Genomic DNA, 25270 nt, shown 5'->3' on the forward strand with positions numbered 1-25270 from the left:
AACACAGTGACAGGAGACTTGGAAAATACAGAACAAAATTACATATAGTTGCACTATAAATTACAGTTATTTTTAAGTAGATAAATTAATATTTTTAGTTGGAGTTTCAATATCAAATTCTCAAAAATTAATAGAATGAATAGAAAATTAGAAGGAAAACTAGGCTTGTAAAACACTAGGAACCAATTTAACAAATTAAGATTTATACAGTTTTCACACAACAGCAGCATACAAATTCTATTCAAGTTCCCATAGACTATAAATCAGGAGACACTGGAACATGTCCAGGGACATAAAACAAGGTGCGAAAATTTCATGGTCTAAACGAATACTCCCTTTTCATGAAAATATTTTAACCCCCCCCTTACAATTCTGAGTTGATATAATAAAACTTAGCTACAACATAATTCCCAAATAACATGGTAGTATATGTAAGAAATAAGTAATTTGGGTTAGAATGATGTATTTTGGTGTATGAATGCTTGTGTAGGGCCCAGCCGGTCTGATGAAGTCAATGGTGCTTTATGCAGACTGATTGCAGGGTTACAGGATGCCTGCCCATGTAGCCTGGAGCAGACACAGTGTGGCAGAGATCCATGCACCCCTAGGTGAGGACTGACCCGTGATCAAGGTCTGAGTGGTGATGGAAGGCCAGTCTTCCCTCTGTTTTCACAGTGATTGCATCCCAGGAAAATTCATTATCTATGAAATTGTGCCAGCAAAATGTATTTTATCCCAGTGGAGGATGGAGTAGGGGCGCCAGGCTCCCAAAGTGGTAAATGATGCTCTGTCAGCATCAAGGTCTGTGGGAGCCTGGAATTTAAGCAGGATGAGGGCCAGGACTTCACTGTTGGCTGGGAAGGTGCTATTCCAGATGTGTGGCATCCATGGTCTTTGCCACTAAATGACCACCCAGAGAGTCCCCTTCCCCACAGTTTCCAAAATGCTCCCTTGAGATGCGTGCTGGCCCCATTGAGAACCACTGCTTTTGCTGCATCGGTTGCTAGTAAGTAATGAAAGCACTAAAGCAGGTGTGCGCCCTGAAACAGCAAGGCACGGATGGCAGCAGGAGCTTCCCAGGTGACTCAGTGGTAGAGAACCTGCCTGCCAATGCAGGAGACAAGGGTTTGATCCCTGGGTCAGGAAGATCCCCTGGAGAAGGACTTGGCAACCCACTGCAGTATTCTTGCTTGGAGAATGCCATGGACAGAGGAGCCTGGGAGGCTACTCTATGTGGGGTGGCAGAAGAGTTGAACACAACCTAGTGGCTAAACAAGAATACTAGCAGGTATGAGCTGGCCATCGGGGTGCACACACACTAACTGTCAGAAGGTTGTAGAGGAGATGATAGAAATCAGCCTGGTGGGGCCACATGCATTACCGGGAGGTGACTGCTCAGAGGCTCACAGGAACTGCAGAGGAGATGGAAATGGAAATGTCTGTATCCTGATGAGGTTGATTTTGGTGTCTGCAGTTGTCCTGGTTCATGGGATTGTAGACTTAAGATTTGTTGCATGTTTCACTGTATGCATGTTTTACTTCAGTAAGAAAAAAACCCCAGGAGTGAAGACACTGAAAGATTCTTGCAGAGACTCAAGAGACTCATCTGTGGACCCCACTCTGGGAAGTGGGACTGTTCTCACCTGAGCAGGAGCCAGTGCTCCAGGCATCTTCTCTCTCTCTGTCGACTATGCAAGTCTTGTCTTGGCCGCAATCGGTCTCAGAGCTTTTGGCAAGAGTCTGGGTTGGAGCTGTGCTGGAGGATAAGATGCTGGAAGGGGCGAGGCAGTGTGCTCAACACATTATTGACCAGAGACACAGTGAAACGCCTTTTGCTACCCAGATGTTATTGACTGGAGACCTTTCAATATTCACTTACATAACAATCTGCTGGCCACAGGCATTAGTTTCTGCAGAAGTCCCCGGTCAATAGATTAAAAAGGCACCAGGGATGGAGACCAGGCTCACTTCCATCACTCAGTCTGGTTTCTCTCATCCAGGAACCCGAGGAAGGCAGAGTGGAGACCTTGCCAAACGCCAGCCTGGCGGTCAAGGGCGTTCCTGTCTGTAGCCCGCTTGTGACAGGAATCACTTCCCTCCCTGCCTCGTTTCACCTCTTCCCTGAAAATCCATGTGACACCACCAATATGGTGCTGTGTAAGAGCTGAAAGCTTAGAATTCCTAGCAACTGGAAACCTCTATGGCTATTTTTACTTTATCTTCATGTCCTGTTTGTGATATCCTTACGATAAAAACCAAAAACTTTCCTTTCCCCGTTTGTTTGGGTAACTGAGTCAGTTCTGTGAGCTACATTTTTGGATCTGCCTGCTGATAGGAAGCTTGCCAGTACCTCGGGGGGGTTTGGACTTTGGGGTTTTGGGGGAGGATGTACATTCCTGCCGCTTCTGGTGGGATGGTTTTGTTTGGTCAGAGTCATGGAAGGCTCTTTCTCACATGGTCATGTGGTCGAGGTTTAGGATGTGTTGTTCACCTCTGCAGAGCGGGAGCAGTCGTGTCACTCGGGAGCACACTGTGGTCACCCCCAGGCCGACACGTCCAAGTTCTCCTTCCAGGTGCAGAGCCCGCCTGGGGTGCTCTCTGTCCTTGGAGTTAGTCTCCAGCCGTGTGGGGTGTCAGGGGGACCCAGTAGAGGTGACTGTGGTGCTCGCCCAGGACAATGCCTCTCAGATTTTACCTCCAAAATGTTCCTCTTGGAAAGTCAGGAGTGGATGCTCGGCTGAGCATGCCATGATGTCACCTTAAGGCATGATTTTTTGTCTCATGTTTTATCTCTTGGAGACTTTTCTTTCTGCTTCATGACATAGTCCTGTATCCCCTAATATAAAAAATTACTAATATAAAATAATTTGTAATTAATTTTATATTAATATAAATGTTTATATTAATATAAGATATTGATACATATTAATATAAAAGTTTTTAGTATATTTAAATAAATATTTAAATAACATTTAATTTATTATTTTACATTAATATAAAATTTTGTATTAATGTAAATATGTATTATATAAACATACAATTTTATATTAATATAAAATAATGAATGTAATTCATTTTATATTAATATCAAAACTCCCCCCAGAAAATCCTCATGAATTATTGCTGCAGGAAGATAGACACTGAGTCCCTGGCTGTTGGCAGTTTCTCTCTGGGGTTTTGTGGCTCTAGTTTAAGAAACAAAGACTTGTGTAAACATAGAATTCGAAAGTATTTTCCACCATCATGTAGTTCTCTGGCTTTATAAGTTCTTTTATTGCCTTGTCTTTAAAACTAACATTTTTAGTCTGAATATTGACTGTTTAATGGCTGGCTGAATGCTTGTCAGAGGTGAAGGTCCTCACTATGGGCTTTGTTTTAATACCATAATCCATTCCCCATGCATGTTTCCACTACTTTTCCACAGAGCATGTGGGTGGTGACATTTCATAAGCTAAAGAATCCGCTTTATAGTCTTTGCTTTCCCTGGGGACTAATACACTGTCTCTTTTTGTTATAGGTGAGTTAGTTAGAGCGCCATTCTCTGAGTATTTCTCCAGTATGTCAGCCATACATGTAGGCTGTGTCTGTTAATATTTGGGGTGAGAAGTCATATTAAATGATTCCATCTGTGTCTGTGCAGGGAGACACTCAGTGTGGAGAGTGAGTTGGCATGAAGTGGAAACATGGGAAGTACCATCAGGATTTCCTTCTTATGGCTCAGCTGGTAAAGAATCTGTCTGCACTGCAGGAGATCTGGGTTCAATTTAGGTTGGGAAGATCCCCTGGAGAAAGGAATGACAACCCACTCCAATATTCTGGCCTGGGGAATTTCATGGACTGTATAGTCCATGGAGTCACAAAGAGTCAGACACGAGTGAGCGACTTTCAGTTCACTTCCCTTCTGTATTGAGAGGCGGGGCTCTGCTACTTCAGGTCCCTGGAAGAGGGAGGGGCTCCTTAGGACCACAGTATGTCTCCTTGGGTTTCTGCAGAAACTTCCCTTAAACTCGGATAAGACAGATCCCACCCAGGCCCTATATTTTTTGTTTGTTTGGTTTTGGTTGTGTGGCATGTGGGATTTTAGTTCCCCGACCAGGAATTGAAACTGTGCCCCACCGCAGTGGGAGCACAGAGGCTTAACCACTGGTGTGGTGTGAGTGCTTGGGCATGTCTGACTCTTTGTGATTCCAAGGACTGTAGCCCACCAGGCTGCTCTGTCCTCGAAATTCTCCGGGCAAGAATACTGGAGTGGGTTGCCATTTCCTTCTCCAGGAGATCTTCCCATCTAGGGATTAAACTGTGTCTCCCGCATATTCTGCATTAGCTGGCATATTCTTTACTGCTGAGCCACTTGGGAAGCCCCTCAACCCCTGGACCACCAGGGAAGTCCCCCAGACCCCGTACTTTGGAGGCTTCTGCCCTGCTTATCAGCCGGCCACAGGCCTCAGCATGGCCAGGAGTCTTGGAGCTTAGAGGATGGTCCAGAACCCAGGAGCCCTGGAGCTCCCTGCCCAGATAGCCTGCCCTTGGAGTTCAGGGTGGACGCAGGCCTCTTTCCTGGTGGTCCTCTGCGTACTCCACTCCTGAGGGCCTGCCTGGTCTGCAGAGTGGCCAGGGCTGTATGCCTGTGGGCATGCTAAGGGCCCCCACGGTATGGGATGGGGCTGGGGGTGGGCTGGGGAGTCAGGCTTGGAGCTTACTGTGGCTAGAAACCCCCTGAACCCCACATAGCAAGGCCCCCTGTAGGCCCTGTGTGGAGAGTGCAGCCCAGACACTCGTGTGTCTTCCTGCATCTTCTGTGTGTGCCTGCCGTGTGTGTGTCCGCTGTATGCCACCTCAGCCCCTGCATGCCTGGCTTCTGTCCTGGAAGACAAGATTCACAATGAGGGGGAATTCTTCAGAAACAAGAAGGAAATTCCTCAAGAATAAGAAGGCCTTAATAGTAATAGACTCTCTGTGGCTACAAGGTGGAAGCAAATGTCCCCTCCCCCTGTGTGGGGACTCTGGGCCTTGAGGACACCCCTCTGGTTCTTATGACAGCACCCTACCCTCACCATGTCTCTTTTCCTTTGTCTGCACTGGGATTGCAGTTGCTCACGGTGACAGGAAGGCGCCATGGATGAAGTCCGTCCTTCCCGGAAGTGGGGCTTTCCTTGGGGCCAGGACGTTCATGGTTAACTGTGAAACTTCGTCTCTGTTCTTAATTTAAGTCACGTTGAAGTCTGTCTTTCTGGATCTAGTAGGAAATTGCTCTATGCCTCAGATTTTCATTTTTACCTTATCTTTAATGAGCCTGCAGCTGTGGTCCGTGGACCACCCAGTTGTGCTGTGACGCGCTGGTTCCCGGATGTTAACCCCAAGAAGCAATGGCGACTCTGCTTGGGGCGTTCTTGATGGCTCGCTGTTTCAGGGAGCATCGTAGAAAGCGATGCCCTGTTTTCACTCTCGCTGCACCTGTCCTGGAGTGATGGAGGGGGTGACTGGCCGAGACTTCTGGTCACCTCACCTCTCCGTGACTGCCCTGGGTCAGGCAGTACCTGGGCACCTCAGTGCACCGCTACACCTCTGCACATCAACTGGAAGCTGCTATGGAGACGATGTCAGCAAGTCTGGGAAATTTCATACATAATAAAGGCGAGGGGGCAGGGGGCGCTTCTTCATTTCCTGGGGGAGTTAATCATCTTATTTTATGTGGAAAATTCACCTGAGAAATAGCATGGTGGCTCAATGGTGAAAAACTGAAAGCATTTCCCCTGAAATCAGGAACAAGACAAGGGTGCCCACTCTCACCACTACTATTCAACATAGTTTTGGAAGTGTTGGCCACAGCAATCAGAGCAGAAAAAGAAGTAAAAGGAATCCAGATAGGAAAAGAAGAAGTGAAACTCTCTCTGTTTGCAGATGACATGATCCTCTACATAGAAAACCCTAAAGACTCTACCAGAAAATTACTAGAGCTAATCAACGAATACAGTAAAGTTGCAGGATATAAAATTAACACACAGAAATCTCTTGCATTCCTATACACTAACAATGAGAAAACAGAAAGAGAAATTAAGGAAACAATACCATTCACCATTGCAACAAAAAGAATAAAATACTTAGGAGTATATCTACCTAAAGAAACAAAAGACCTATACATAGAAAACTATAAAACACTGATGAAAGAAATCAAAGAGGACTCAAACAGATGGAGAAATATACCGTGTTCATGGATTGGAAGAATCAATATTGTCAAAATGGCTATACTACCCAAAGCAATCTATAGATTCAATGCAATCCCTATCAAGCTACCAACAGTATTTTTCACAGAACTAGAACAAATAATTTCACAATTTGTATGGAAATACAAAAAACCTCGAATAGCCAAAGTAATCCTGAGAAAGAAGAATGGAACTGGAGGAATCAATCTGCCTGACTTCAGACTATACTACAAGTCATCAAGACAGTATGGTACTGGCACAAAGACAGAAATATAGATCAACGGAACAGAATAGAAAGCCCAGAGATAAATCCACGAACCTATGGACACCTTATCTTCGACAAAGGAGGCAAGGATATACAATGGAAAAAAGACAACCTCTTTAACAAGTGGTGCTGGGAAAACTGGTCAACCACCTGTAAAAGAATGAAACTAGAACACTTCCTAACACCATACACAAAAATAAACTCAAAATGGATTAAAGATCTAAATGTAAGACCAGAAACTATAAAACTCCTGGAGGAGAACATAGGCAAAACACTCTCTGACATAAATCACAGCAGGATCCTCTATGACCCACATCCCAGAATTTTAGAAATAAAAGCAAAAATAAACAAATGGGACCTAATGAAACTTAAAAGCTTTTGCACAACAAAGGAAACTATAAGCAAGGTGAAAAGACAGCCCTCAGATTGGGAGAAAATAATAGCAAACGAAGCAACAGACAAAGGATTAATCTCAAAAATATACAAGCAACTCCTCCAGCTCAACTCCAGAAAAATAAGTGACCCAATCCAAAAATGGGCCAAAGAACTAAACAGACATTTCTCCAAGGAAGACATACAGATGGCTAACAAACACATGAAAAGATGCTCAACATCACTCATTATCAGAGAAATGCAAATCAAAACCACAATGAGGTACCATTATACGCCAGTCAGGATGGCTGCTATCCAAAAGTCTACAAGCAATAAATGCTGGAGAGGGTGTGGAGAAAAGGGAACCCTCTTACACTGTTGGTGGGAATGCAAATTAGTACAGCCACTATGGAAAACAGTGTGGAGATTTCTTAAAAAGCTGGAAATAGAACTGCCATATGACCCAGCAATCCCACTTCTGGGCATACACACCAAGGAAACCAGATCTAAAAGAGACACGTGCACCCCAATGTTCATCGCAGCACTGTTTATAATAGCCAGGACATGGAAGCAACCTAGATGCCTATCAGCAGATGAATGGATGAGGAAGCTGTGGTACATATACACCATGGAATATTACTCAGCCATTAAAAAGAATTCATTTGAATCAGTTCTAATGAGATGGATGAAACTGGAGCCCATTATACAGAGTGAAGTAAGCCAGAAAGATAAAGACCATTACAGTATACTAACACATATGTATGGAATTTAGAAAGATGGTAACGATAACCCTATATGCAAAACAGAAAAAGAGACTCAGATGTATAGAACAGACTTGTGGACTCTGGGAGAAGGCGAGGGTGGGATGTTTCAAGAGAACAGCATTGAAACATGTATATTATCTAGAGTGAAACAGATCACCAGCCCAGGTTGGGTGCATGAGACAAGTGCTCGGGCCTGGTGCACTGGGAAGACCTAGAGGGATCAGGTGGCGAGGGAGGTGGGAGGGGGGACCGGGATGGGGAATACATGTAAATCCATGGCTAATTCATTTCAATGTATGACAAAAACCACTGCAATGATGTAAAGTAATTAGCCTCCAACTAATAAAAATAAATGGAAAAAAAAAAAAAAACAACCACATTAGCAGACCCAGGACTGAAAACCAAAAAAAAAAAAAAAAAAAAAAGAAAAAGAAATAGCATGGTGGAATAAATCAGTGACTGTAGATATTTTCTAAAAGGATAATTTTTCTTTATCGGTGTTTTGTTGCTTCACAATGCTGTTAGTTTCTGTGGCACAGCAAAGTGAGTCAGTTGTACGGAGTCTTTTTCAGATTTCCTTCCCATTTAGGTCACCTCAGAGAATTTTGAATAGAGTTCCCTGTCTGTACAGTAGGTGCTCATTAGTCATCTATTTTATACATAGTACCGATAGTATGTCTATGTCAGTCCCAGTTTCCCAGTTCCTCCCACCCCATTTCTTCCCTTGGTGTCCATACATTTGTTCTCTGTGTCTGCATCCGTATTTCTGGTTTGCAGAAAGTTCATCTGTGTCATTTTTCTAGACTCCACATATATGTGTCAGTATATTAAAAGCAACAAGGAAAAAGCAACAAATAACAAATAAAAGGATATATTGAATTTTATTACAAATCGATTTCAAAATCAAAACCATCTTTGAAATCTTTGCTGTTTCCTCTGGATAAGGAGGGTGATGCTGACCCAGAATTCCTTGTGGCGTTGAAGTGCTCCGTCTCCAGTCCAGCTCCTGCTCCCCACTCCCTCAGACCTCCTGCCCCCTCCAGCTGTGAGCCTTTGTCCCACGCCTTAAGCACTGGTCCACCTTCTCCCGGGCAAGTCTCAGCCATCTCCGGCCCCAGGGATGGCTCCCCTCTGCCTGTTTTCTGACTCATGGGCAGCGCATGCTTCCCCTGCATCATTCCAGGGTGGTGGTGCTCCCTTTTTGGTCTAGTGCAAAGATGGTGGGTGGGTTCCTTCTTCCTCCCTCCCTCCCTCTTTTCTTCCTTCCACCCTGACTTCTACATGTGTTATTGAGCTCTTAGCACATGCAGGATGTGTAAGGGGGGGTCCTCCTCCCAGGAGTGCAGGAGATGCAGTGGGTCTGCCCTGTACCCTTCTTTCTTGGCCAGGCAGGGAGCTCCAGGGACGGGGGGAGCCGCCCAGTGTGGCCAGAGCCCTGTGTCCCCGAGGCAGCCAGTGCAGGGTGTCAAGGAGAGCCTGTGTAACTCGGCACTCTTAACTGTGGAGGAAGGGGGTATGCAGGAGCCTGTGGGAGAGGCTGTTCATCAGAGAATCTGCTCAGAGCTGACCAGAAGTCTCAGGAGAAGAAAGGATCGGACTGAATGATAGTCGTGGGAAGCACTGTAGAGGTAGCATGGAGGCAGAAGGACACATGGCTTACAGATGAGCCGGGAGCGGAGACGGCCCGGTGCTGGTGGAGGGGAAGGGCTGGGCCCTCATTCCAGGGAGATGGTCAGAGCAGGGGCAGGTGGGGGCCATGTGCTGTAGAGCCGTCCAGTAAGATGGGGACTGGGGGGGGGGTCCCCCACGTGAAGCGACTAAGAGCCTGTGGTGGCCTAGGTGACACACTTCACAAGGTCCATGAGATGGGGGAGCAGAGGGTAGTCCATTCAGCGTGGATATGAAAATCCTTTTAAGAAGTTTCTGGGGCAAAGAGGAAGAGGGAAAGTGAAGAAAAAATAAAATATCAGACTCCAGAATACTAAAAGTAAACTGCAGACCAGGGAGTGGATGATGAAATGTCTGCAGGATGTCACAGAAGGGCAATCCCATCTCAGCTTTCTGAAGTTTTCTCAAATTATGTACCCCTTCATAGATCACAGTCTTGTGATGAAGGGGCTTACATAACTCAATGACACTATAAGCCATGCTGTGCAGGGCCACCCAGACAGAGAGTCCCTCAGACTGTAACGCGATCAAACTAGTCAGTCCTAAAGGAAATCAACTCTGAATATTCATTGGAAGGACTGATGATGCTGAAGCTGAAGTTCCCATACTTTTGACTACCTGATGCAAAGAGCCAATTCGCTGGGAAAGACTGAGGGCAGGAGGAGAAGAGGGCAACAGAGGATGAGATGGTTAGATAGTATCACTGACTCAGTGGACATGGATTTGAGCAAACTCCAAGAGATAGTGGAGGATAGAAGAGCCTGGCATGCTGCAGACCATGGGGTCGAAAAGAGATGGATATAACGGAGCAACTGAACAATACAACCTCAGTAGCAAATTATGTAATTTGGAACTCAGGTGTTAAAGAAGAGCGGAAAGGAAGAGTGACAATTCATAGAGGAAGCCTGTTTTTATACAGGGCCCGGAAGTTTCTCCTGGCACCTGGAGAGTTTCTCAGAGCACTATTCTCAAGGTGCCTTAAGGTATGGGCTCCTTGAGGTGGTTTGACTCATTCCTGTGCCCCAATGTAGAGCAAAGTGCCAGGTGTGTGTGTTTAGTTAAAACAAACTAGGGGTTGTCAACCTCTCACTCCTCACCCCGACTTGATTTCCTGAATCTGTTTTCTCAAAGGACGTGCTCTTGAAATGCGTGACTCAGCTTTGCAAGCTTGTTTTGTTAGTTTGGACACCTTGAGACCTGTGCAGTGGTGGATGACTTAACCGTCTCCATGCAAGTTCACGCTCATGTGTGCTCTTCCTTGCCCCAGGCAGCTGTGGCCACTGAAAATGCCGACTCCCTCCTAAGAAGCGGGCCCACCTCCTACAGGAAAAGACCTTCTCCACAGTGACCAGGCTGGTTCACCCCAGGGCTTCATCTGCCTTCTCTCATCGACAGCGGAAGCTTCCCACTGTGTTTAAGGTAGTTCTGTACTATCTCCCACCATATACAAAATATTTCATTTTTGTTGGTGTGTTTTTCTTTGGGACAGCTCCATGGTTTTTTCTGACTTCTGAAGGGGTCTGTGACCCTAGTAAGAATCACTGCCCATCCACTTTCCCAGGGTCACCCCGCTTTAGCTCCAGCCATGATCTTGTGATGATGTTCCTAAGGGCAGGTCTGAGCTATCTCAACTCCAGGTTGTCCTGGATCCCTTGTGGGTTTCACTTAACTTTCACCTAAGTCTCACGGTCTCAGGGTCTGTCATGTGGTTTCAGGAGACCCAGGCTGGTGGTGCAGTGAGTGACAGCCCCGTGGGCATCTCCTCGGCTCTGTGGGTGCTGGAACTCACCCGCCTCACCCTGCCCTGCCCCTTGCTGGCACCACATGCGTGACTCAGAGCCAGTGGGTCCCAGACCCACTTAGTCACCGCTTCTCTGGCTCACCTCCGAGTGAGTCTCAGATATCAGATATGCCCTACTCTGTCCATCTGTCTCTGCTGGCAGCTCATCCCTGCATCCCTGCTCAACCTGGAAGGCCCCTCCCTGGCTGCCTGCTCTCCCTGCCTCCTCACCCATCTCCTGTTTATATTCCACGTGGGTGCCAAAATTTCCATTAAAAAAAAAAGAAAATCTGATCATACACCTCTCTGTGGCTTAAAACCTTTCTTTGGTTGTTTTGCCACCTACAGATTCCAGTCCCCACTCCTCAGCAAGGATCTGCATGTTCTGGGCACTTTCTGCCTCTCTAAGCTTTGCCGCCTTGCACCTCAGCTCTGACTTATGGTCAGGAACGTGATGAATCTCCCCTGTGCTCACCCCCCATGAGGCTCACCACATGCTCTGGGCAGCTGTCCGCATCGTGGTGTGACTCTGTGGACATGCCCACTCTCCCTGCTGGCTGGTGAGCTCCTTAAGCCCCTGGGTCAGTATTTCTAGTCTTGTTCTCAGGACCAAGCATAGACATAGGCATGCAGTTGCTGTTCGATTATGTCTGACTTTTTGCTACCCCGCAGACTGTAGCACACCAGGCTCCCCTGTCCTCCACTGTCCTCTGGAGTTTGCGCAAACTCATGTCCATTGAGTCAGTGATGCTGTCTAACCATCTCATCTTCTGCTTCTCCCTTTTCCTCTTGCCCTCAGTCTTTCCCTCTTGCCCTCAGTCTTTCCCAGCTTCAGGATCTTTTCTAATGAATCAGCTCTTCACATCAGGTGGCCAAAATATTGGCACTTCAAATTCAGCATCAGTTCAGTTCAGTTCAGTTCAGTCGCTCAGTTGTGTCTGACTCTTTGCGACCCCATGAACCACAGCATGCCAGGCCTCCCTGTCCATCACCAACTCCCGGAGTGCACCCAAACCCATGTCCATTGAGTCGGTGATGCCATCCAACCATCTCATCCTCTGTCGTCCCCTTCTCCTCCTGTCCTCAATCTTTCCCAGCATCAGGGTCTTTTCCAATGAGTCAGCTCTTCACATCAGATGGCCAAAGTATTGGAGTTTCAGCTTCAACATCAGTCCTGCCAATGAATACCGAAGACTGATCTCCTTTAGGATGGACTGGTTGGATCTCCTTGTAGTCCAAGGGACTCTCAAGAGTCTTCTCCAACACCACAGTTCAAAAGCATCAATTCTTTGGTGCTCAGCTTTCTTTATAGTCCAACTCTCCTTCCAATGAATATTCAGGGTTGATTTCCTTCATGATTGACTGGCTGGATCTCCTTGCAGTCCAAGGGACTCTCAAGAGTCTTTTCCAGCACCACAGTTCATAAGTATCAATTCTTTGGTGCTCAGACTTCTTTATGGCCCAACTCTCGCATCTGTACATGACTACTGGAAAAATCATAGCTTTGACTATACAAACGTTTGTCGGCAAGTGATATCTCTGCTTTTTAATATGCTGTCTAGATTGGTCATAGCTTTCCTTCCAAGGCATGTGGTAGATCTTCAATATACAGTCATTGATTCAGCAGTGAATGAGTAAACAAATGAATGGATACCTAAAAATAATTTTACCAGAACTTATATCTGTCATCAGAACATGAGATGACTGGTAACAGTTAACTCAGAGTGACCATTTGTGAGACAGTGTTCTAAGCCCTTCACATGTGGTAGCTCATTTAATCCCCACAATAGTCCTTTAAGGAGAAATACTGTTAGCACGGTTCCAGTTTTATCCAAAGGGGGAACTGAGACACAGAGGTTGAGCTTCTATCCAGTGTGGGTATGTGGGATGTATCTTGTGATCACATGTGAAAGTGAAGGGGAAGTGTGAGTCACTCACTCATGTCTGACTCTTTGTGACCCCATGGACTGTAGCCCTCCAGGCTCCTCTGTCCATGGGACACTGCAGGCAAGAATACTGGAATGGGCTGCCATTCCCTTCTCCAGGGGATCTTCCTGCACATGTGGCTGATGCTTAAATTGTGAACGTCTTGAAGAGCAGGTTCTCATTTTATATTTCACTTGATTTATTTTGAATTTTTAAGTTATATTTTATTTATTTTTGGCCACGCTGAGAGGCATGTGGGGTCCCTGGTTCCCCGACCAAGGATCGAACCTGTGCTTCTTGTGTTGGAAGCACAGTCTTCACCACTGGACAACCAGGGAAGTCTCTATTTTGAATTTTTAAAATTATTTTGCCTCTGGCACTCCCATTCTGCCTGGCATACAACAGAACACGAATGTTGCTGAGGGATTTTCTGACTTGGCCAGCCTTTCACGGACTCTCAGGGTGAAAGGTAGTCTGGTTTGGCTTTGCTCTTGGAATTTTTGTGTCACTTTGGGGCATCAGGGGGATTTTGTTAATTTTGGTTGGGAGCATGTTTAGTGTGGCCTTGGATGTTGCATCTTTACCTGCTTCTTCTCCACTGTGTTTGCTTCCTGGGTTGTATGTCTCAACCCCATCCTATGGTCTGGAGCTGGTCCCCTGGCCCTAGGGTCCTGGGGATGGCAGGGATTCATCAGGGGACAGAAAGTCCCCTGTAGAGGGGAAGGGGGTGTCTTCCACCGCCTCCTTTTTCCCAGAACAGTTCCAGGACAGGTGAAGTAAACTCTGGACCCCTGGGATTGGTCTCCTGTGTTTTATGTATGTGCAGCTGTGCATTCTCAGTTGCTAAGTCTTGTCTGACTCTTCAGCCATCCCAGGCACTGTAGCCCTCCAGTTTCCTTTGTCTATGGAATTTCCCAGGCAAGAATACAGGAATGAGTTGCCATTCCCTTCTCCAGGGATCTTGTTGACCCAGGGATAGAACCCATGTCTCTTGCGTCTCCTGCACTGGCAGGCAGATTCTTTACCACTGAGCCACCTGGGAAGTGTTCTATGTATCTGATAGGATACAAAGGGCTCTGAAATCATCATCACCTGTATAGACGAGGAAACTGAATGAGGAGGAGTTGTGTCCAAGATCACACTGGTCTTGGACTTGTTATTAAACGTTGCTTGCCCACAAATTCATTTGGAGATGTATCTTCAGACACACACACTATGAATTCAGCTTGGCACCTTCCTTGTCTTCTATGCCTACTCATCGAGCAAGCCAGAGCTTGTAACTAACAGCTGGCAGAATTCAGTTGACTTTGTGATGTCTTTATCTCATTTTTAATAAACAAATGTGGGTTATGGATTGGCCTGGAATAGGTAATTGGGAAATGTATTAACCCTTTATTTTCTTCCTCTGTATTGTAGAGATTTAAAACACACTTCCTCGGGGTGACAGAAAGAGTTAATAAGCCAGACGGCAGGACGTCAAAGCCTCCTATCTCATTTGATAATCTAAGTACTGTTTAAAGGTAAATATGATGACAATATTGTTAATCTTGATTGTTTTGGGAAAAGGCTAATTTATGTGAATAAAATGTCAGAATTACAGGATATTTAAGGAATGTGGCCTTACTGCTCTGAGGTAGGTTTCAAGACTTAAACCAGGTATAGAAATCATTTTCCTCATGCTGAGGGTAAGTGGAGGAGAATGGGAATGGAGGTGTTTCTCAGGCTTGCATGCACGCACGCGTATGTGTGTATTCAGTAACTCAGTCGCGTCTGACTCTTAGTGACCCCGAGCACTGTAGCCCACCAGGCTCCTCTGTCCGTGGGATTTTCCAGGGCAAGAATACTGGAGTGCATTGCCATTTCTTACTCCAAGGGGTCTTCCCAGCCCAGGGATTAAACCCAAATCCTGCGTTGGCAGGTAGATTCTTCACCACTGTGCCACCTGAGATGAGGCTGGTCTCTCATGCTTAGAATGCCTTTTATTCCCTGCGTTTGCAGGCACACCTCAGAGATACTGCAGTTGGGTTCTAGATCACCACAATAAAGCAAGTCACACAAATTTTTTGTTTCATAGCACATGTAAAAGTTTACGCTATACTGCAGTCTGTTAAATGAGCGATAAAAAGGCGATGTACATACCTTAACTAGAAAATACTTTATTGCTCAGAAAGTGCTGACCATCTTCGAGCCTTCAGTGAGTTACAGCCTTTTTGCTGGTGGAGGGTCTGATCTGCTCTCAATGTTGCTGGCTACTGACTGATCACAGGAGTGGTTGCCGAAGACTGGGATGGCCGTGGCAATTTTTTAAAATAAGGCAACAGTGACGTTTGCCACATTGATTCTTCTTCTCACTTGAACACCTAGAGGCCATTGTAGGGTTATTAGTTGGCCTGATTTCAATATTGTTGTGTCTCCAGGAACAGGGAGGCCCAAGGAGAGCATTGAGGGACAGCCAGTTGATGGAGATGTCAGAACACACAGAATATTTGTCAGTTAAGTTTGCTGTCTTTTATGGACATGGTTCGTGGTAACCCCAAAACCAATTACAGTAGTGACATCAAAGATCACTGATGAGCATAAACATAATAGAAACGAAAAGGTTTGAAATGTTGTGAGAATCACCAAAGTGTGACACAGACATGAAAGGAGCAAATGGTGTTGGAAAAGTGGTGCCAAGAGAGGGGACCAACGAGGGGTTGCCACAAACCTTGAATTTGTTTTAAAAAAATGAAACACAACATTTGTGAAGCACAGTAAAGCGAAGTGCGATAAAATAAGGTGTGCCTGTATTTTAAAAGCACATTGTAACATTTTTATACATTTTAATACCACTTTTAAAAATTCATTTTTAATTGGAGGATAATTGCGTTTTAATGTTGTGTTGGATTCTGTCATGCATCAACATGAATCAGTCATAAGTGCACATATGTCCCCTCCCTACAGAACCTCCTCCCACTTCTCACCCCATCCCAACCCGCTAGGTTGTCTCAGAGCTCCAGTTTGAGTTCCCTGTGTCATACACCAAATTCCCACTAGCTATCTGTTTTACAAACAGTAATGTATATGTTTCCCTGCTACTCTCTCAATTTGTCTCACCCTCCCTTCCCCCTTTAAATAGAATATTTTTCAGCTAATATTCTAATGATTTCATGTTATTAGAATCTGGGTTTGTGATGTCTTAGTTAAAATATTTTGTGTTACTTAACTTATGGCTACGGAAAAAATGTAGGCAAGTCTCATCTTCTGTAAAACTAAAAGGACAGATTTTTCCCCAAAGCATGAGATTATATGGTCTGCCCTGGACACTGCCCCCAAGGTTGGGTATAGAGGACAGCTATTTCTTTAGTTCATTTTCTCACTCATTCTGTGAGCACTTACCGTGGGCTTCTGAATTCCCAGCTCAGCACAGTGCTGGATGCAGCGATAGGGAAGCTGTGGTTCCTGTCCCCGTGGGGCTTCCTGTCCTGGGGTAACGGCCATGACATGTGTTATTACATTCATGCTGGTGGCTGTGGGGGCCCAGAGGAGGAAGGAATAGCCAGGCAAGTGTTCTGGGGGCTCCCTGGGGTGGTGGGAGGAGGGTGACCCTGGCTGAGACTGGATGGATTGGGAGGCACCTTGGCAGGTGCAGGGCAGAGCCAAGGGCCCCGGGGCTGGAGCACAGGGCAAGGCGAAGGCTGACAGCGGACGGGAGGGGGGACAGGGAGGCGGAGGCTTGCGTCTGAAGGGAGCAGTCAGAGCCTCCGCACGGAGCTGTGCTCAGGGCTGCGGACTGTTTGGGGCGCACTGGGAGCCAGCGCAGGTGTTTTGACTTGATCATTTGGTAATGTCTGGTTCAACCAGTTTGGTAATCCCTGGAGATCGACTGGTTAGTGCTGGAGAGAGTAGCTCTGGGGTGGCAGGCGTCAGGGTCACTGAGCCGGCATCTCTCATTGGGGGTGTGTGTGTGTGCGCGTGCACGCGTGTGCATGCTGTGTGTGTGTGCGCGCACGTGCATGCAGAGTGTGTGTGTGTGTGCGTGCACACAGTGTGTGTGTGTGCATGTGTGTATGCAGAGTGTGTGTGTGTGCACGTGCAAGTGGCAGCGTTGTCCCTATCACTGAGGTGGGGAGCACGGTTGGTGGGGAGAATAAATCTGGTCTGAGGCCTGTGGAATATGAGGAATTCATAGGTTGTTGGATAAATTTGTACATTAGGGGCCTCCTTCGTGGCTCAGATGGTAAAGAATCTGCCTGCAATGCAGGAGACCCAGGTTCAATCCCTGGGTCAGGAAGATCCCCTGGAGAAGGATATAGTAACCCACTCCAGGATTCTTGCCTGGGAGATCCCACGGACAGAGGAGCCTGGTGGGCTATAGTCCTTGGGGTCACGAAGAGTCAGATATGACTGAGTGAATTGACACTTCTCACTTTCATAAATTCATTGGAAGCATGAGATTGGAGTTTGGTGCACATAATTGCAACCCCACCCCCACCCCCTGCCGCCACCTCAGGAGTACGGAACAGGAACATTCCGAAAGGAAAGGGGCCATACTGAACATTACTTCATGTGGGCTTGAGTAGTTTAGAAAGGTAGGCAAAAGGAGCATTTTTTTTTCCTTTTTCAATTCCAATTGATATTATTTTAGTGATGTTTAATGGATAAAGCCCTGGGCATGCTTTCCTTCTGGCATCAGTCAAATGCTTGACCCGATTATGCCGCCTGCCATGTATATGGATAAAATGTTATGAAATTAAAATCACAGGTTACCAGGGGCTTCCCTGGTGGCTCAGTCTGTAAAGAATCTGCCTGCAGTGCAGGAAACCTGGGTTCTGTCCCTGGGTCAGGAAGATCCCTTGGAGGAAGAAATGACAACCCACTCCAGTATTGTTGCCCGACAAATTCCATGGACAGAGGAGCCTAGTGGGCTACAGTCTACAAGGTCGCAAGAGTTGCACACGCCTTAGTGACTGAACCACCACCAAGACCTCGGTTTAATACATAGCCCAGTGGCTGATCAATACCTGTTGTAGCTGTTGCTCTGTTGATGTGCCTTCTAAATATGCAGAGGGGCTGTGGAGGTTTTATTTTTTTGTGGTAAAATTAATACATGTTTATTGTAGAAATTTTAAATCGAAAGCTCTAGCAAGCCCCAGAAAAGAAGACAACCAATCATAAGGACCAACCCAATTGTAATATATTGTTATTGTTTCTTTTGGTCTTTCTGGTTCATTTCTATGCAGCTGTGCCACTTCATCCAAAGGGTTTAATGTCATACATTATAAAGGGAAGGTGTGACCTTTTGCAGGATATGGAAGTTTGGGGCTTTGCATATGGGTCCTGACAGTGACTATGTTCTAGGTGGGGAACAGATCCATATAAGTAGAGGCAAGATGCTTTATGGTCTAGTGAGTAGTCTACTTGGGGTGTAGCATAGGTTGGATTTGGGGGAAATTAAATGGAAATGAATGATGGCACAAATGATGGAAGTTCTGGTCATCTTTAATTGTGTCAGCTCGTCCCCAATTCTGTTAAAAGTCTTCATCCTCCTTTTATCCATCTTGCATCACAAAGCATGATCACATAAATGATGTAGGGAGACTAGCCCATCAGTGTGACTTGGGGGTGAGGGTGAAGCCAGGTGGGGAGTCAATGTATGTAGCTTTAGAGATTTGGGGGGAATAGTTACTTAAAATTTTTGTTTGTTTGTTTCTCCAGGAGAATATGAAAGTATTACTCAGGCTTCTTTGTGTCATCACTTTACTGATTCCTTCTCTGGAGGCCGGTGAGTAAAGCATTTCCTTGTGCCTGTCTGCTAAGAAAATCTGTTACGTAGAATACCTGTGGTACCTTCCTTAACAGCATCATTTTTCTTACCTGTGTCTGTGGATTTCCAGGTCACAGAACTGTATTGCTGGATACCCTTTCAACATCTTTACTTTTCATTCTCTCATATGTCCATTGGGAAGCTGAAGCCCAGGGAGGTTAGGAGCCCACGGTCATGAGGCTATTTCAGAGCAAGAGCTGTAATCCATGCCACAAATGTCTAGTCCAGGTCTCTCCCCACTTTGTTGCTGTTTAAAGAGTATAATCCGGGGGCTCCTGGTTTTCATTTGGAAGAGGTGTAAAATGCAGTCTTTATGAACCCACAGCTGACAATTCTTTATTTTCTCCATTTATTCATCTTCACTCTTCCCCTCTCCCTCTCTTACTGAAAATGCATTTAGCCCTACTATGTGCCAGGCACTGCTACTGGCACAGCCATGAATGATCCAGACAGAAATATCTGTCTGCATGGGGTTTACATTCCAGTAATGGACAGAGGCAATACCTTAGATAAGTAAATATATATTATGTCATATGTTGGTAAGTGTAGAGAGAAAAAAAAGCAGGGAAAGGAAGGTATAAATTTTGGGGTTGGGGTGGGCAGAAGGTTACATTTTTTTTTGATAGCGTGGGCAGAAAAGATCTCATTAAGAAGTTGACTTGACCCTGAAGGAGGGGGTGGAAGGAGCTATATAGACCAGGTTGGGGTGGAGAAATAGTCTAGGCAGCCTGTGTCAGGGTCCTGAGGCCAGGAGTACTGGCATGCTCCAGGTACTGAAATCTGCTGTGCCTGGAACAGAGTGAAAGGTGAGGGGTCTGATTTGAATGATGGGGGTTGGGGGAGGGTTGGCCATGTAGAGAATTTAGTGACCTTTCTAAGGATCTTGGCTTGTACTCTGAAATGGAAAGACTGTGTAGGTTTCCTGTTTAAACCTAGAGAGGTGATTTTTTTTTTTTTGGTTGCACTCTATGGCTTGTGGGAACTTAGTTCCCCAACCAAGGATCGAACTTAGGCCCTCCACAGTGAAAGTGTGGAGCCCTAACCACTGGACTGCCAGGAAATTTCTGTATTTTACAGGCTCATTCTGGTTCTTATACTGTGAGCAGGCAATTGGGAGGCAAAGGAAGAAATAGGCCAGTTAGGAGGTGGTTACAGTGGTTCAGGCAAGCTATGAAGGTCAACTTTTCAAGGGTGACAAGGAGAATTGAGTTGTCAGAGTCTGGATATACTTTGACGACAGAGCCAAGAGGATTTTCAGACAGAGTGGATATGGATGTAAGGGACAGAGGGTTTTAGCCTGAACACATGCAAAGTGGAGTTGCTGTTGATGAGAGGGAGGAAGGTCACGTATTCAGACTGGACATGTTAAGGTGGTTGTTCTTGTTCAGTTGCTAAGTTGTGTCTGACTCTTTGTGACCCCATGGACTGCAGCACGCTGGGCTTCCCTGTTCCTTCATCATCTCCCAGAATTTGCTCAAACTTATGTCCATCGAGTCAGTGGTATAATCTAACCATTTCATTCTCTGCCACGCTCTTCTCCTCTTGCCCTCAATCTTTCCCAGCATCAGGGACTTTCCCCATGAGTCGGCTCTTCACATCATGAGGCTGAAGTATTGATCTTCAGCTTCAGCATCAGTCCTTCCAATGAATATTCAGGGTTGGTTTCCTTTAGGACTGACTATGTTTTATCTCCTTGCTATCCAAGGGACTCTCAAGAATCTTCTCCAGCACCACAATAGCTGTCTATTAGATATCTACATAGTGATTTGATTAAGCAGTCTGGAGCTAGAGATTAGAGGGATAAAGCTGAAGACCTTGGCAAGCAGGTGGTATTAGAACTCTGAGACTCGATGGGGAGTGAGGGTGGTTAGAAAAGAACAGAGCGTCAAGGAGTGAACCCTGCAGCTCTCCAAGAATGGGTGGTCAGGCTCCCACTCATCCAAGAGCCAGTGACGGACTGGCCCGAAGTGCAGAAGGAGAACCAAATGTAGGAGGCTTCCTGGAAACCAAGTGAAGAACCTGTTAAGGATGAGGCTAGCACGTGTCCAGTGCAATGGATGGCATCACTGACTCAATGGACATGAATCTGAGCAAACTCTGGGAGGTAGTGAAGGACAGAGAGGCCTGGCGTGCTGTAGTCCGTGGGGTCGCAAAGAGTCAGGCACGACTGGGTGACAGCAACAGAGCAGTGCAGATGTAAGTAAGTGGATATTTGAAAGCCATTGATTTAGCAGCTTAAAAGCCATCGGTGACCAAGTCAGGACAGTTTTGGTGGAGCCGTGGGGCAAACCCCAGGTAAACAGGAGAGTGTGTTGAACTGAGTTCTTCAGGCTTACTCTTTTATCACTGTTAATTGTTGTTGCTACTGCTATTCCTAGGAGTGAAATACTTAGCAGTCCTGGCTCAATGCAGGTATCATGCTGAGCGCCTTAGCCACTTTTGTTTCAATACTGTTTTTAAGCAGCTTTAAAGGAGGTTATAATAGACTCACAATAAACCACACGTTTAAGGTATACAATTTGATGTGTTGGCATACATATCCACCCGTGAAACCATCACAATCCCAAATATTGAAATGAGTATAAATTGGTTTAGAGAGATTGGACTACTTAGCAATATTGAGTCTTCTGATCAAAGAATGAAGTATAGACATCTTCATTGTCTTTGATCTCTTAACATTTATTTAAATAAATTTAATCTTTATAAATTTATTTTGTAATTTTCATTGGATTGGTCTGATGCATCTTTTGTCAGATTTATCCTTAATTACTCATATCTATTGAGGCTATTATAAAAGGTATTGATAATATAAACTCATTCCTATTTGCATATTCATATTATATCCTACAAGTGAAGAACCCCTCTAGATCTTTTGTAGATTTCTTTGCATATTAAAGATTTCATAGCATATTCTACATAGATAATCATGTCATGTGCAAATAGACATTTTATTTTCTCCTTCGGTCTTAATGCCATTTCTTTTTCTTGCCCTAATACACTAATTAGGTCTTCCAACACAATGTTGAATAAAAGTGGTTAGACTGGACAATCTTAACCTTCTTGCTCATCTTATATATGATAGCTCTAAGTTTTTTTATAGCTGTCCTCTATTAGGTTTGGGAAGTTCCCACCTATTTCTAGTTTTGTTTGTTGCTGTTTTTCTTGGATAAGAACCCAACTTTGCATTCCTAGCATGTTATGTACCTCACAGTGTACTGTCAGTTTTTAATATACTGTAGGATTTGATTTGCTAAGATGTTTAAAAAAATTTTGCATCATATTCTATGATGAAGACTAGTTTGGTTTTCCTGTAATGTCTTTGGTTTGGGAATTAGAATAATACTTATTTCATAGAGTGAATTGGAAAGTGTATCTGACTCTTCAATTTTCTGAAAGAGTTTGTGTAAAATTGGTGTTTTCGTTCTATGAATATACCAGTGAAACCATCTAAGCTTGAATTTTTGTTGTTCTTGTTGTTGGGTTTTTTCCTTAAAAAAATTTTTTTTAATTGAAATATAGTTGATTTACAATATTCTGAAAGAACTAGCTTTTGTTATCTTTGATTTTTCTCGTTTGTTTTTGTTTTCTATTTCATTGATTTTTCTCTTGGAGCCATATCATTTACTGTCTTATGCTTACTTCGGTTTTTATTTTTCCTGATTTATTAAGTGGAAACTGAAGTTATTAATTTGAGATCTGTTTTCTTACAGAGGTATTTAATGCTATTGACTTCCTAGGTATTTTTTCCTTTGTATGACACAAGTGCTGATATGTTGTATTTTATCATTCAGATCAAAATATTTTCTAATTTCCTCTTGTTTCTTCTTTGATGCATGGGTTATTTATAATTTTTTTTAAGTTTTTAAACACATCAGTGAATTCCTAGATATTTTTCTGTTACTGAATTCTAATTTAATTCAGCTGTCACCAGAGAACATACTTTGAACCCTTTTAAGTTTGTTCACTGTTGGCTTTGAACAAGAATATGGTTTATCTTGATAAATTGTCTTGTGTGCAATTAAAAAGAATGTGTATTTGGTTGTTGGGTAAGATTTTCTGTAAATACTAATTATGCCAAATTGGTTGATAGTATGGTTCAAATCTTCTACATCATTGCTGATCTTCTGTCTAATTGTTCTACCCGTTCTGTCAGTTATTGTGAGTAGTGCTGAAATCTCTTGACTCTAATTGTAGGTTTCTCTATTTCTTTTTGCAGTTCTATCAGTCTTTGCTTTATGTATTTTGAAACACTGTCAGTAGGTGAATAAATGTCTGAGATTACCATATACCTCTGGACAAATGACTCCTTTGTCATAATTAAATGACTTTTTACCCCTGGAAATATGCTTTAGTGTAAAATCTACTCTGACAATAATGTAATAACCATTCAAATCTTCTTTTAATTAACATATTTCCCCTCTCCACTTTTACTTTTAAGGTGTTTTTACACTTAAAGTGTGTATATGTGTGGGTTTGTATGTATATTAGCATATAGTAGGATCCTTTTTTTAAATCAAATCTGACTATCTCTGCCTTTCAATTGGGTTACTTAGACCATGAAAAAAAATGTAATATGATTATTAGTATATTTGGATTTTATTTTAGGAGTTTGTGATTTTATTTTCTCCTTGTACTATTAATTCTTTGTTATCTTTTTTCTCTTTTTTTTTTTGCTGCCTTTTGGATAAATTGAGAATTTTTATGATTTATTTTATCTTCTGTGTGGGCTTATAATAACTTTAAAAAAATAGCTGCCCTAGTGCTTATGGTATCCATCTTTAACATCACTATATACCTTCAAGTGATTGTACCAGTTCACAAGTAGTATAAAAACCTAGAACACATCCACTTCTCCCTTCTCGAACTTTCCCCCACTGTTTCCATGCATGTTACTCTTTCAGATGTTATACGTCTCACAATCATGGTTTTTGCTTTAAATATTTAATTATCTTTCAGTTCAGTTCAGTTGCTCAGTAGTGTCTGACTCTTTGCGACCCCATGGACTGACTGCAGCATGCCAGGCCTCCCTGTCCATCACCAGCTCCTGGAGCTTGCTCAAACTCATGTCCATGTGAGTCAGTGATGCCATCCAACCGTCTCACCCTCTATCATCCCCTTCTCCTCCTGCCTTCAATCTTTCCAAACATCAGAGTCTTTTCCAATGAGTCAGTTCCTTGTATCAGGTGGCCAAAGTATTGGAGCTTCAGTTTCAGCATCAGTCCTTCCAATGAATATTCAGGACTGATTTCCTTTTGGATTGACAAGTTTGATCTCCTTGCAGTCCCAGGGACTCTCAAGGGTCTTCTCTAACAGCACAGTTCAAAAGCATCAGTTTTTCAGTGCTCAGCTTTCTTTATGGTCCATCTCTCATACCCATACGTGACTACCAGAAAAACCATAGCTTTGACTATATTGACCTTTGTTGGAATAATGTCTCTGCTTTTTAATATGCTGTCTAGGTTTGTCATAGCTTTTCTTCCAAGGAGCAAGCATCTTTTAATTTCATGACTGCAAAAATAAAGTCTATCACTGTTTCCATTGTTTCCCTGTCTGTTTGCCATGAAGTGATCTTTAGTTATCTTTAAAGAGATTTAAATAAAATGAAAAACTTTATGATTACCCATGTAGTAAGCATTTCTGGGACTATTTATTCCTTTATGTAGATTCATTGTTTTTTATCTGATACTATTTTTCTTTCTTTCTAAAGGACCTCCTTATATTTTTGGCAGTACAAGTGTGCTGGTAATAGTTTATATATATATGAAAATAAATATAAAAAAGTAATATTTTCAAAGTATGAAAAAGTACTTTGCCTCTATTTCTTTATTTTGCCTCTATTTCTGCCTCTATAATTTATTCAAGCCAGATAATCAGTGAATACAAAAATAATTGAGTGAAAAATATTTATAGACTATGCACATAATCTCAAAGTACCACCTTCCAAATTGCTTATTAATTGAAAAGAGACACTATAGTTGGAAGACCTGGAGGATAAAATGTAGCTGGATGATCCAGTTTTGCATCACTGAAAATGGAGCATACTGATATTATGTGTTTTCTGTGATGATGGAATAGGGGTGAATATTATTAACTAGGTATTATCAATTGTCTGACTTGAGTTTTACAGTGTTGCCTCTATTTCTGAAAGGTACTTTCCCTGGATGTAGAATTCTAGGTAGATGATTTTTTTTTTCCATTTAGTACTTATCTTTATTCTTCTCTCTTCTGGCTTGTATTGTTTCTGGTAAGAAGGCTGCATCATTTTTGTCTTACTTGGTGTGGTTTTCTTCATGTTTCTTTGGCTTGGGGATCATTGTGACTTTGGGGTCTGTGGGTATGTCATTTTCATAAAACCCTGGAAATTTTCAACTTGTATTTCTTCAAAGACTTTTCCTATTCCAGGAAGGCAGGCCCTCTCCTGTCCTTCAGGGATTCATGTTACATGGATTGAGGAATGCTCAACTCTGTATCCTCCAGAACTCACTC

The 25270-nt window shown here is 43.8% G+C and overlaps 1 protein-coding gene across 5 annotated transcripts in view; it reads left to right on the forward strand.

Moving 5' to 3' along the window:
- The window catches only part of IL1R1 (interleukin 1 receptor type 1), an 86281-nt gene that overhangs the window by 40288 nt on the left and 20723 nt on the right, over window positions 1-25270 (forward strand). For 3 of the 5 annotated variants that reach the window (XM_070475543.1, XM_070475537.1, XM_070475541.1), the window contains exons 2-4: window positions 10540-10691; window positions 14395-14498; window positions 18676-18742. In XM_070475543.1, the coding sequence (XP_070331644.1) occupies window positions 18682-18742 (61 nt within the window). In that variant the 5' untranslated portion in view covers window positions 10540-10691; window positions 14395-14498; window positions 18676-18681. The remainder of the gene's footprint in view (window positions 1-10539; window positions 10692-14394; window positions 14499-18675; window positions 18743-25270) is intronic. The other 2 variants (XM_070475545.1, XM_070475552.1) reach the window with 2 other exon arrangements.

The sequence above is a fragment of the Odocoileus virginianus genome, chromosome 2 (genome assembly GCF_023699985.2).
Source record: "Odocoileus virginianus isolate 20LAN1187 ecotype Illinois chromosome 2, Ovbor_1.2, whole genome shotgun sequence".
NCBI classification, from domain to species: Eukaryota; Metazoa; Chordata; class Mammalia; order Artiodactyla; family Cervidae; genus Odocoileus; species Odocoileus virginianus.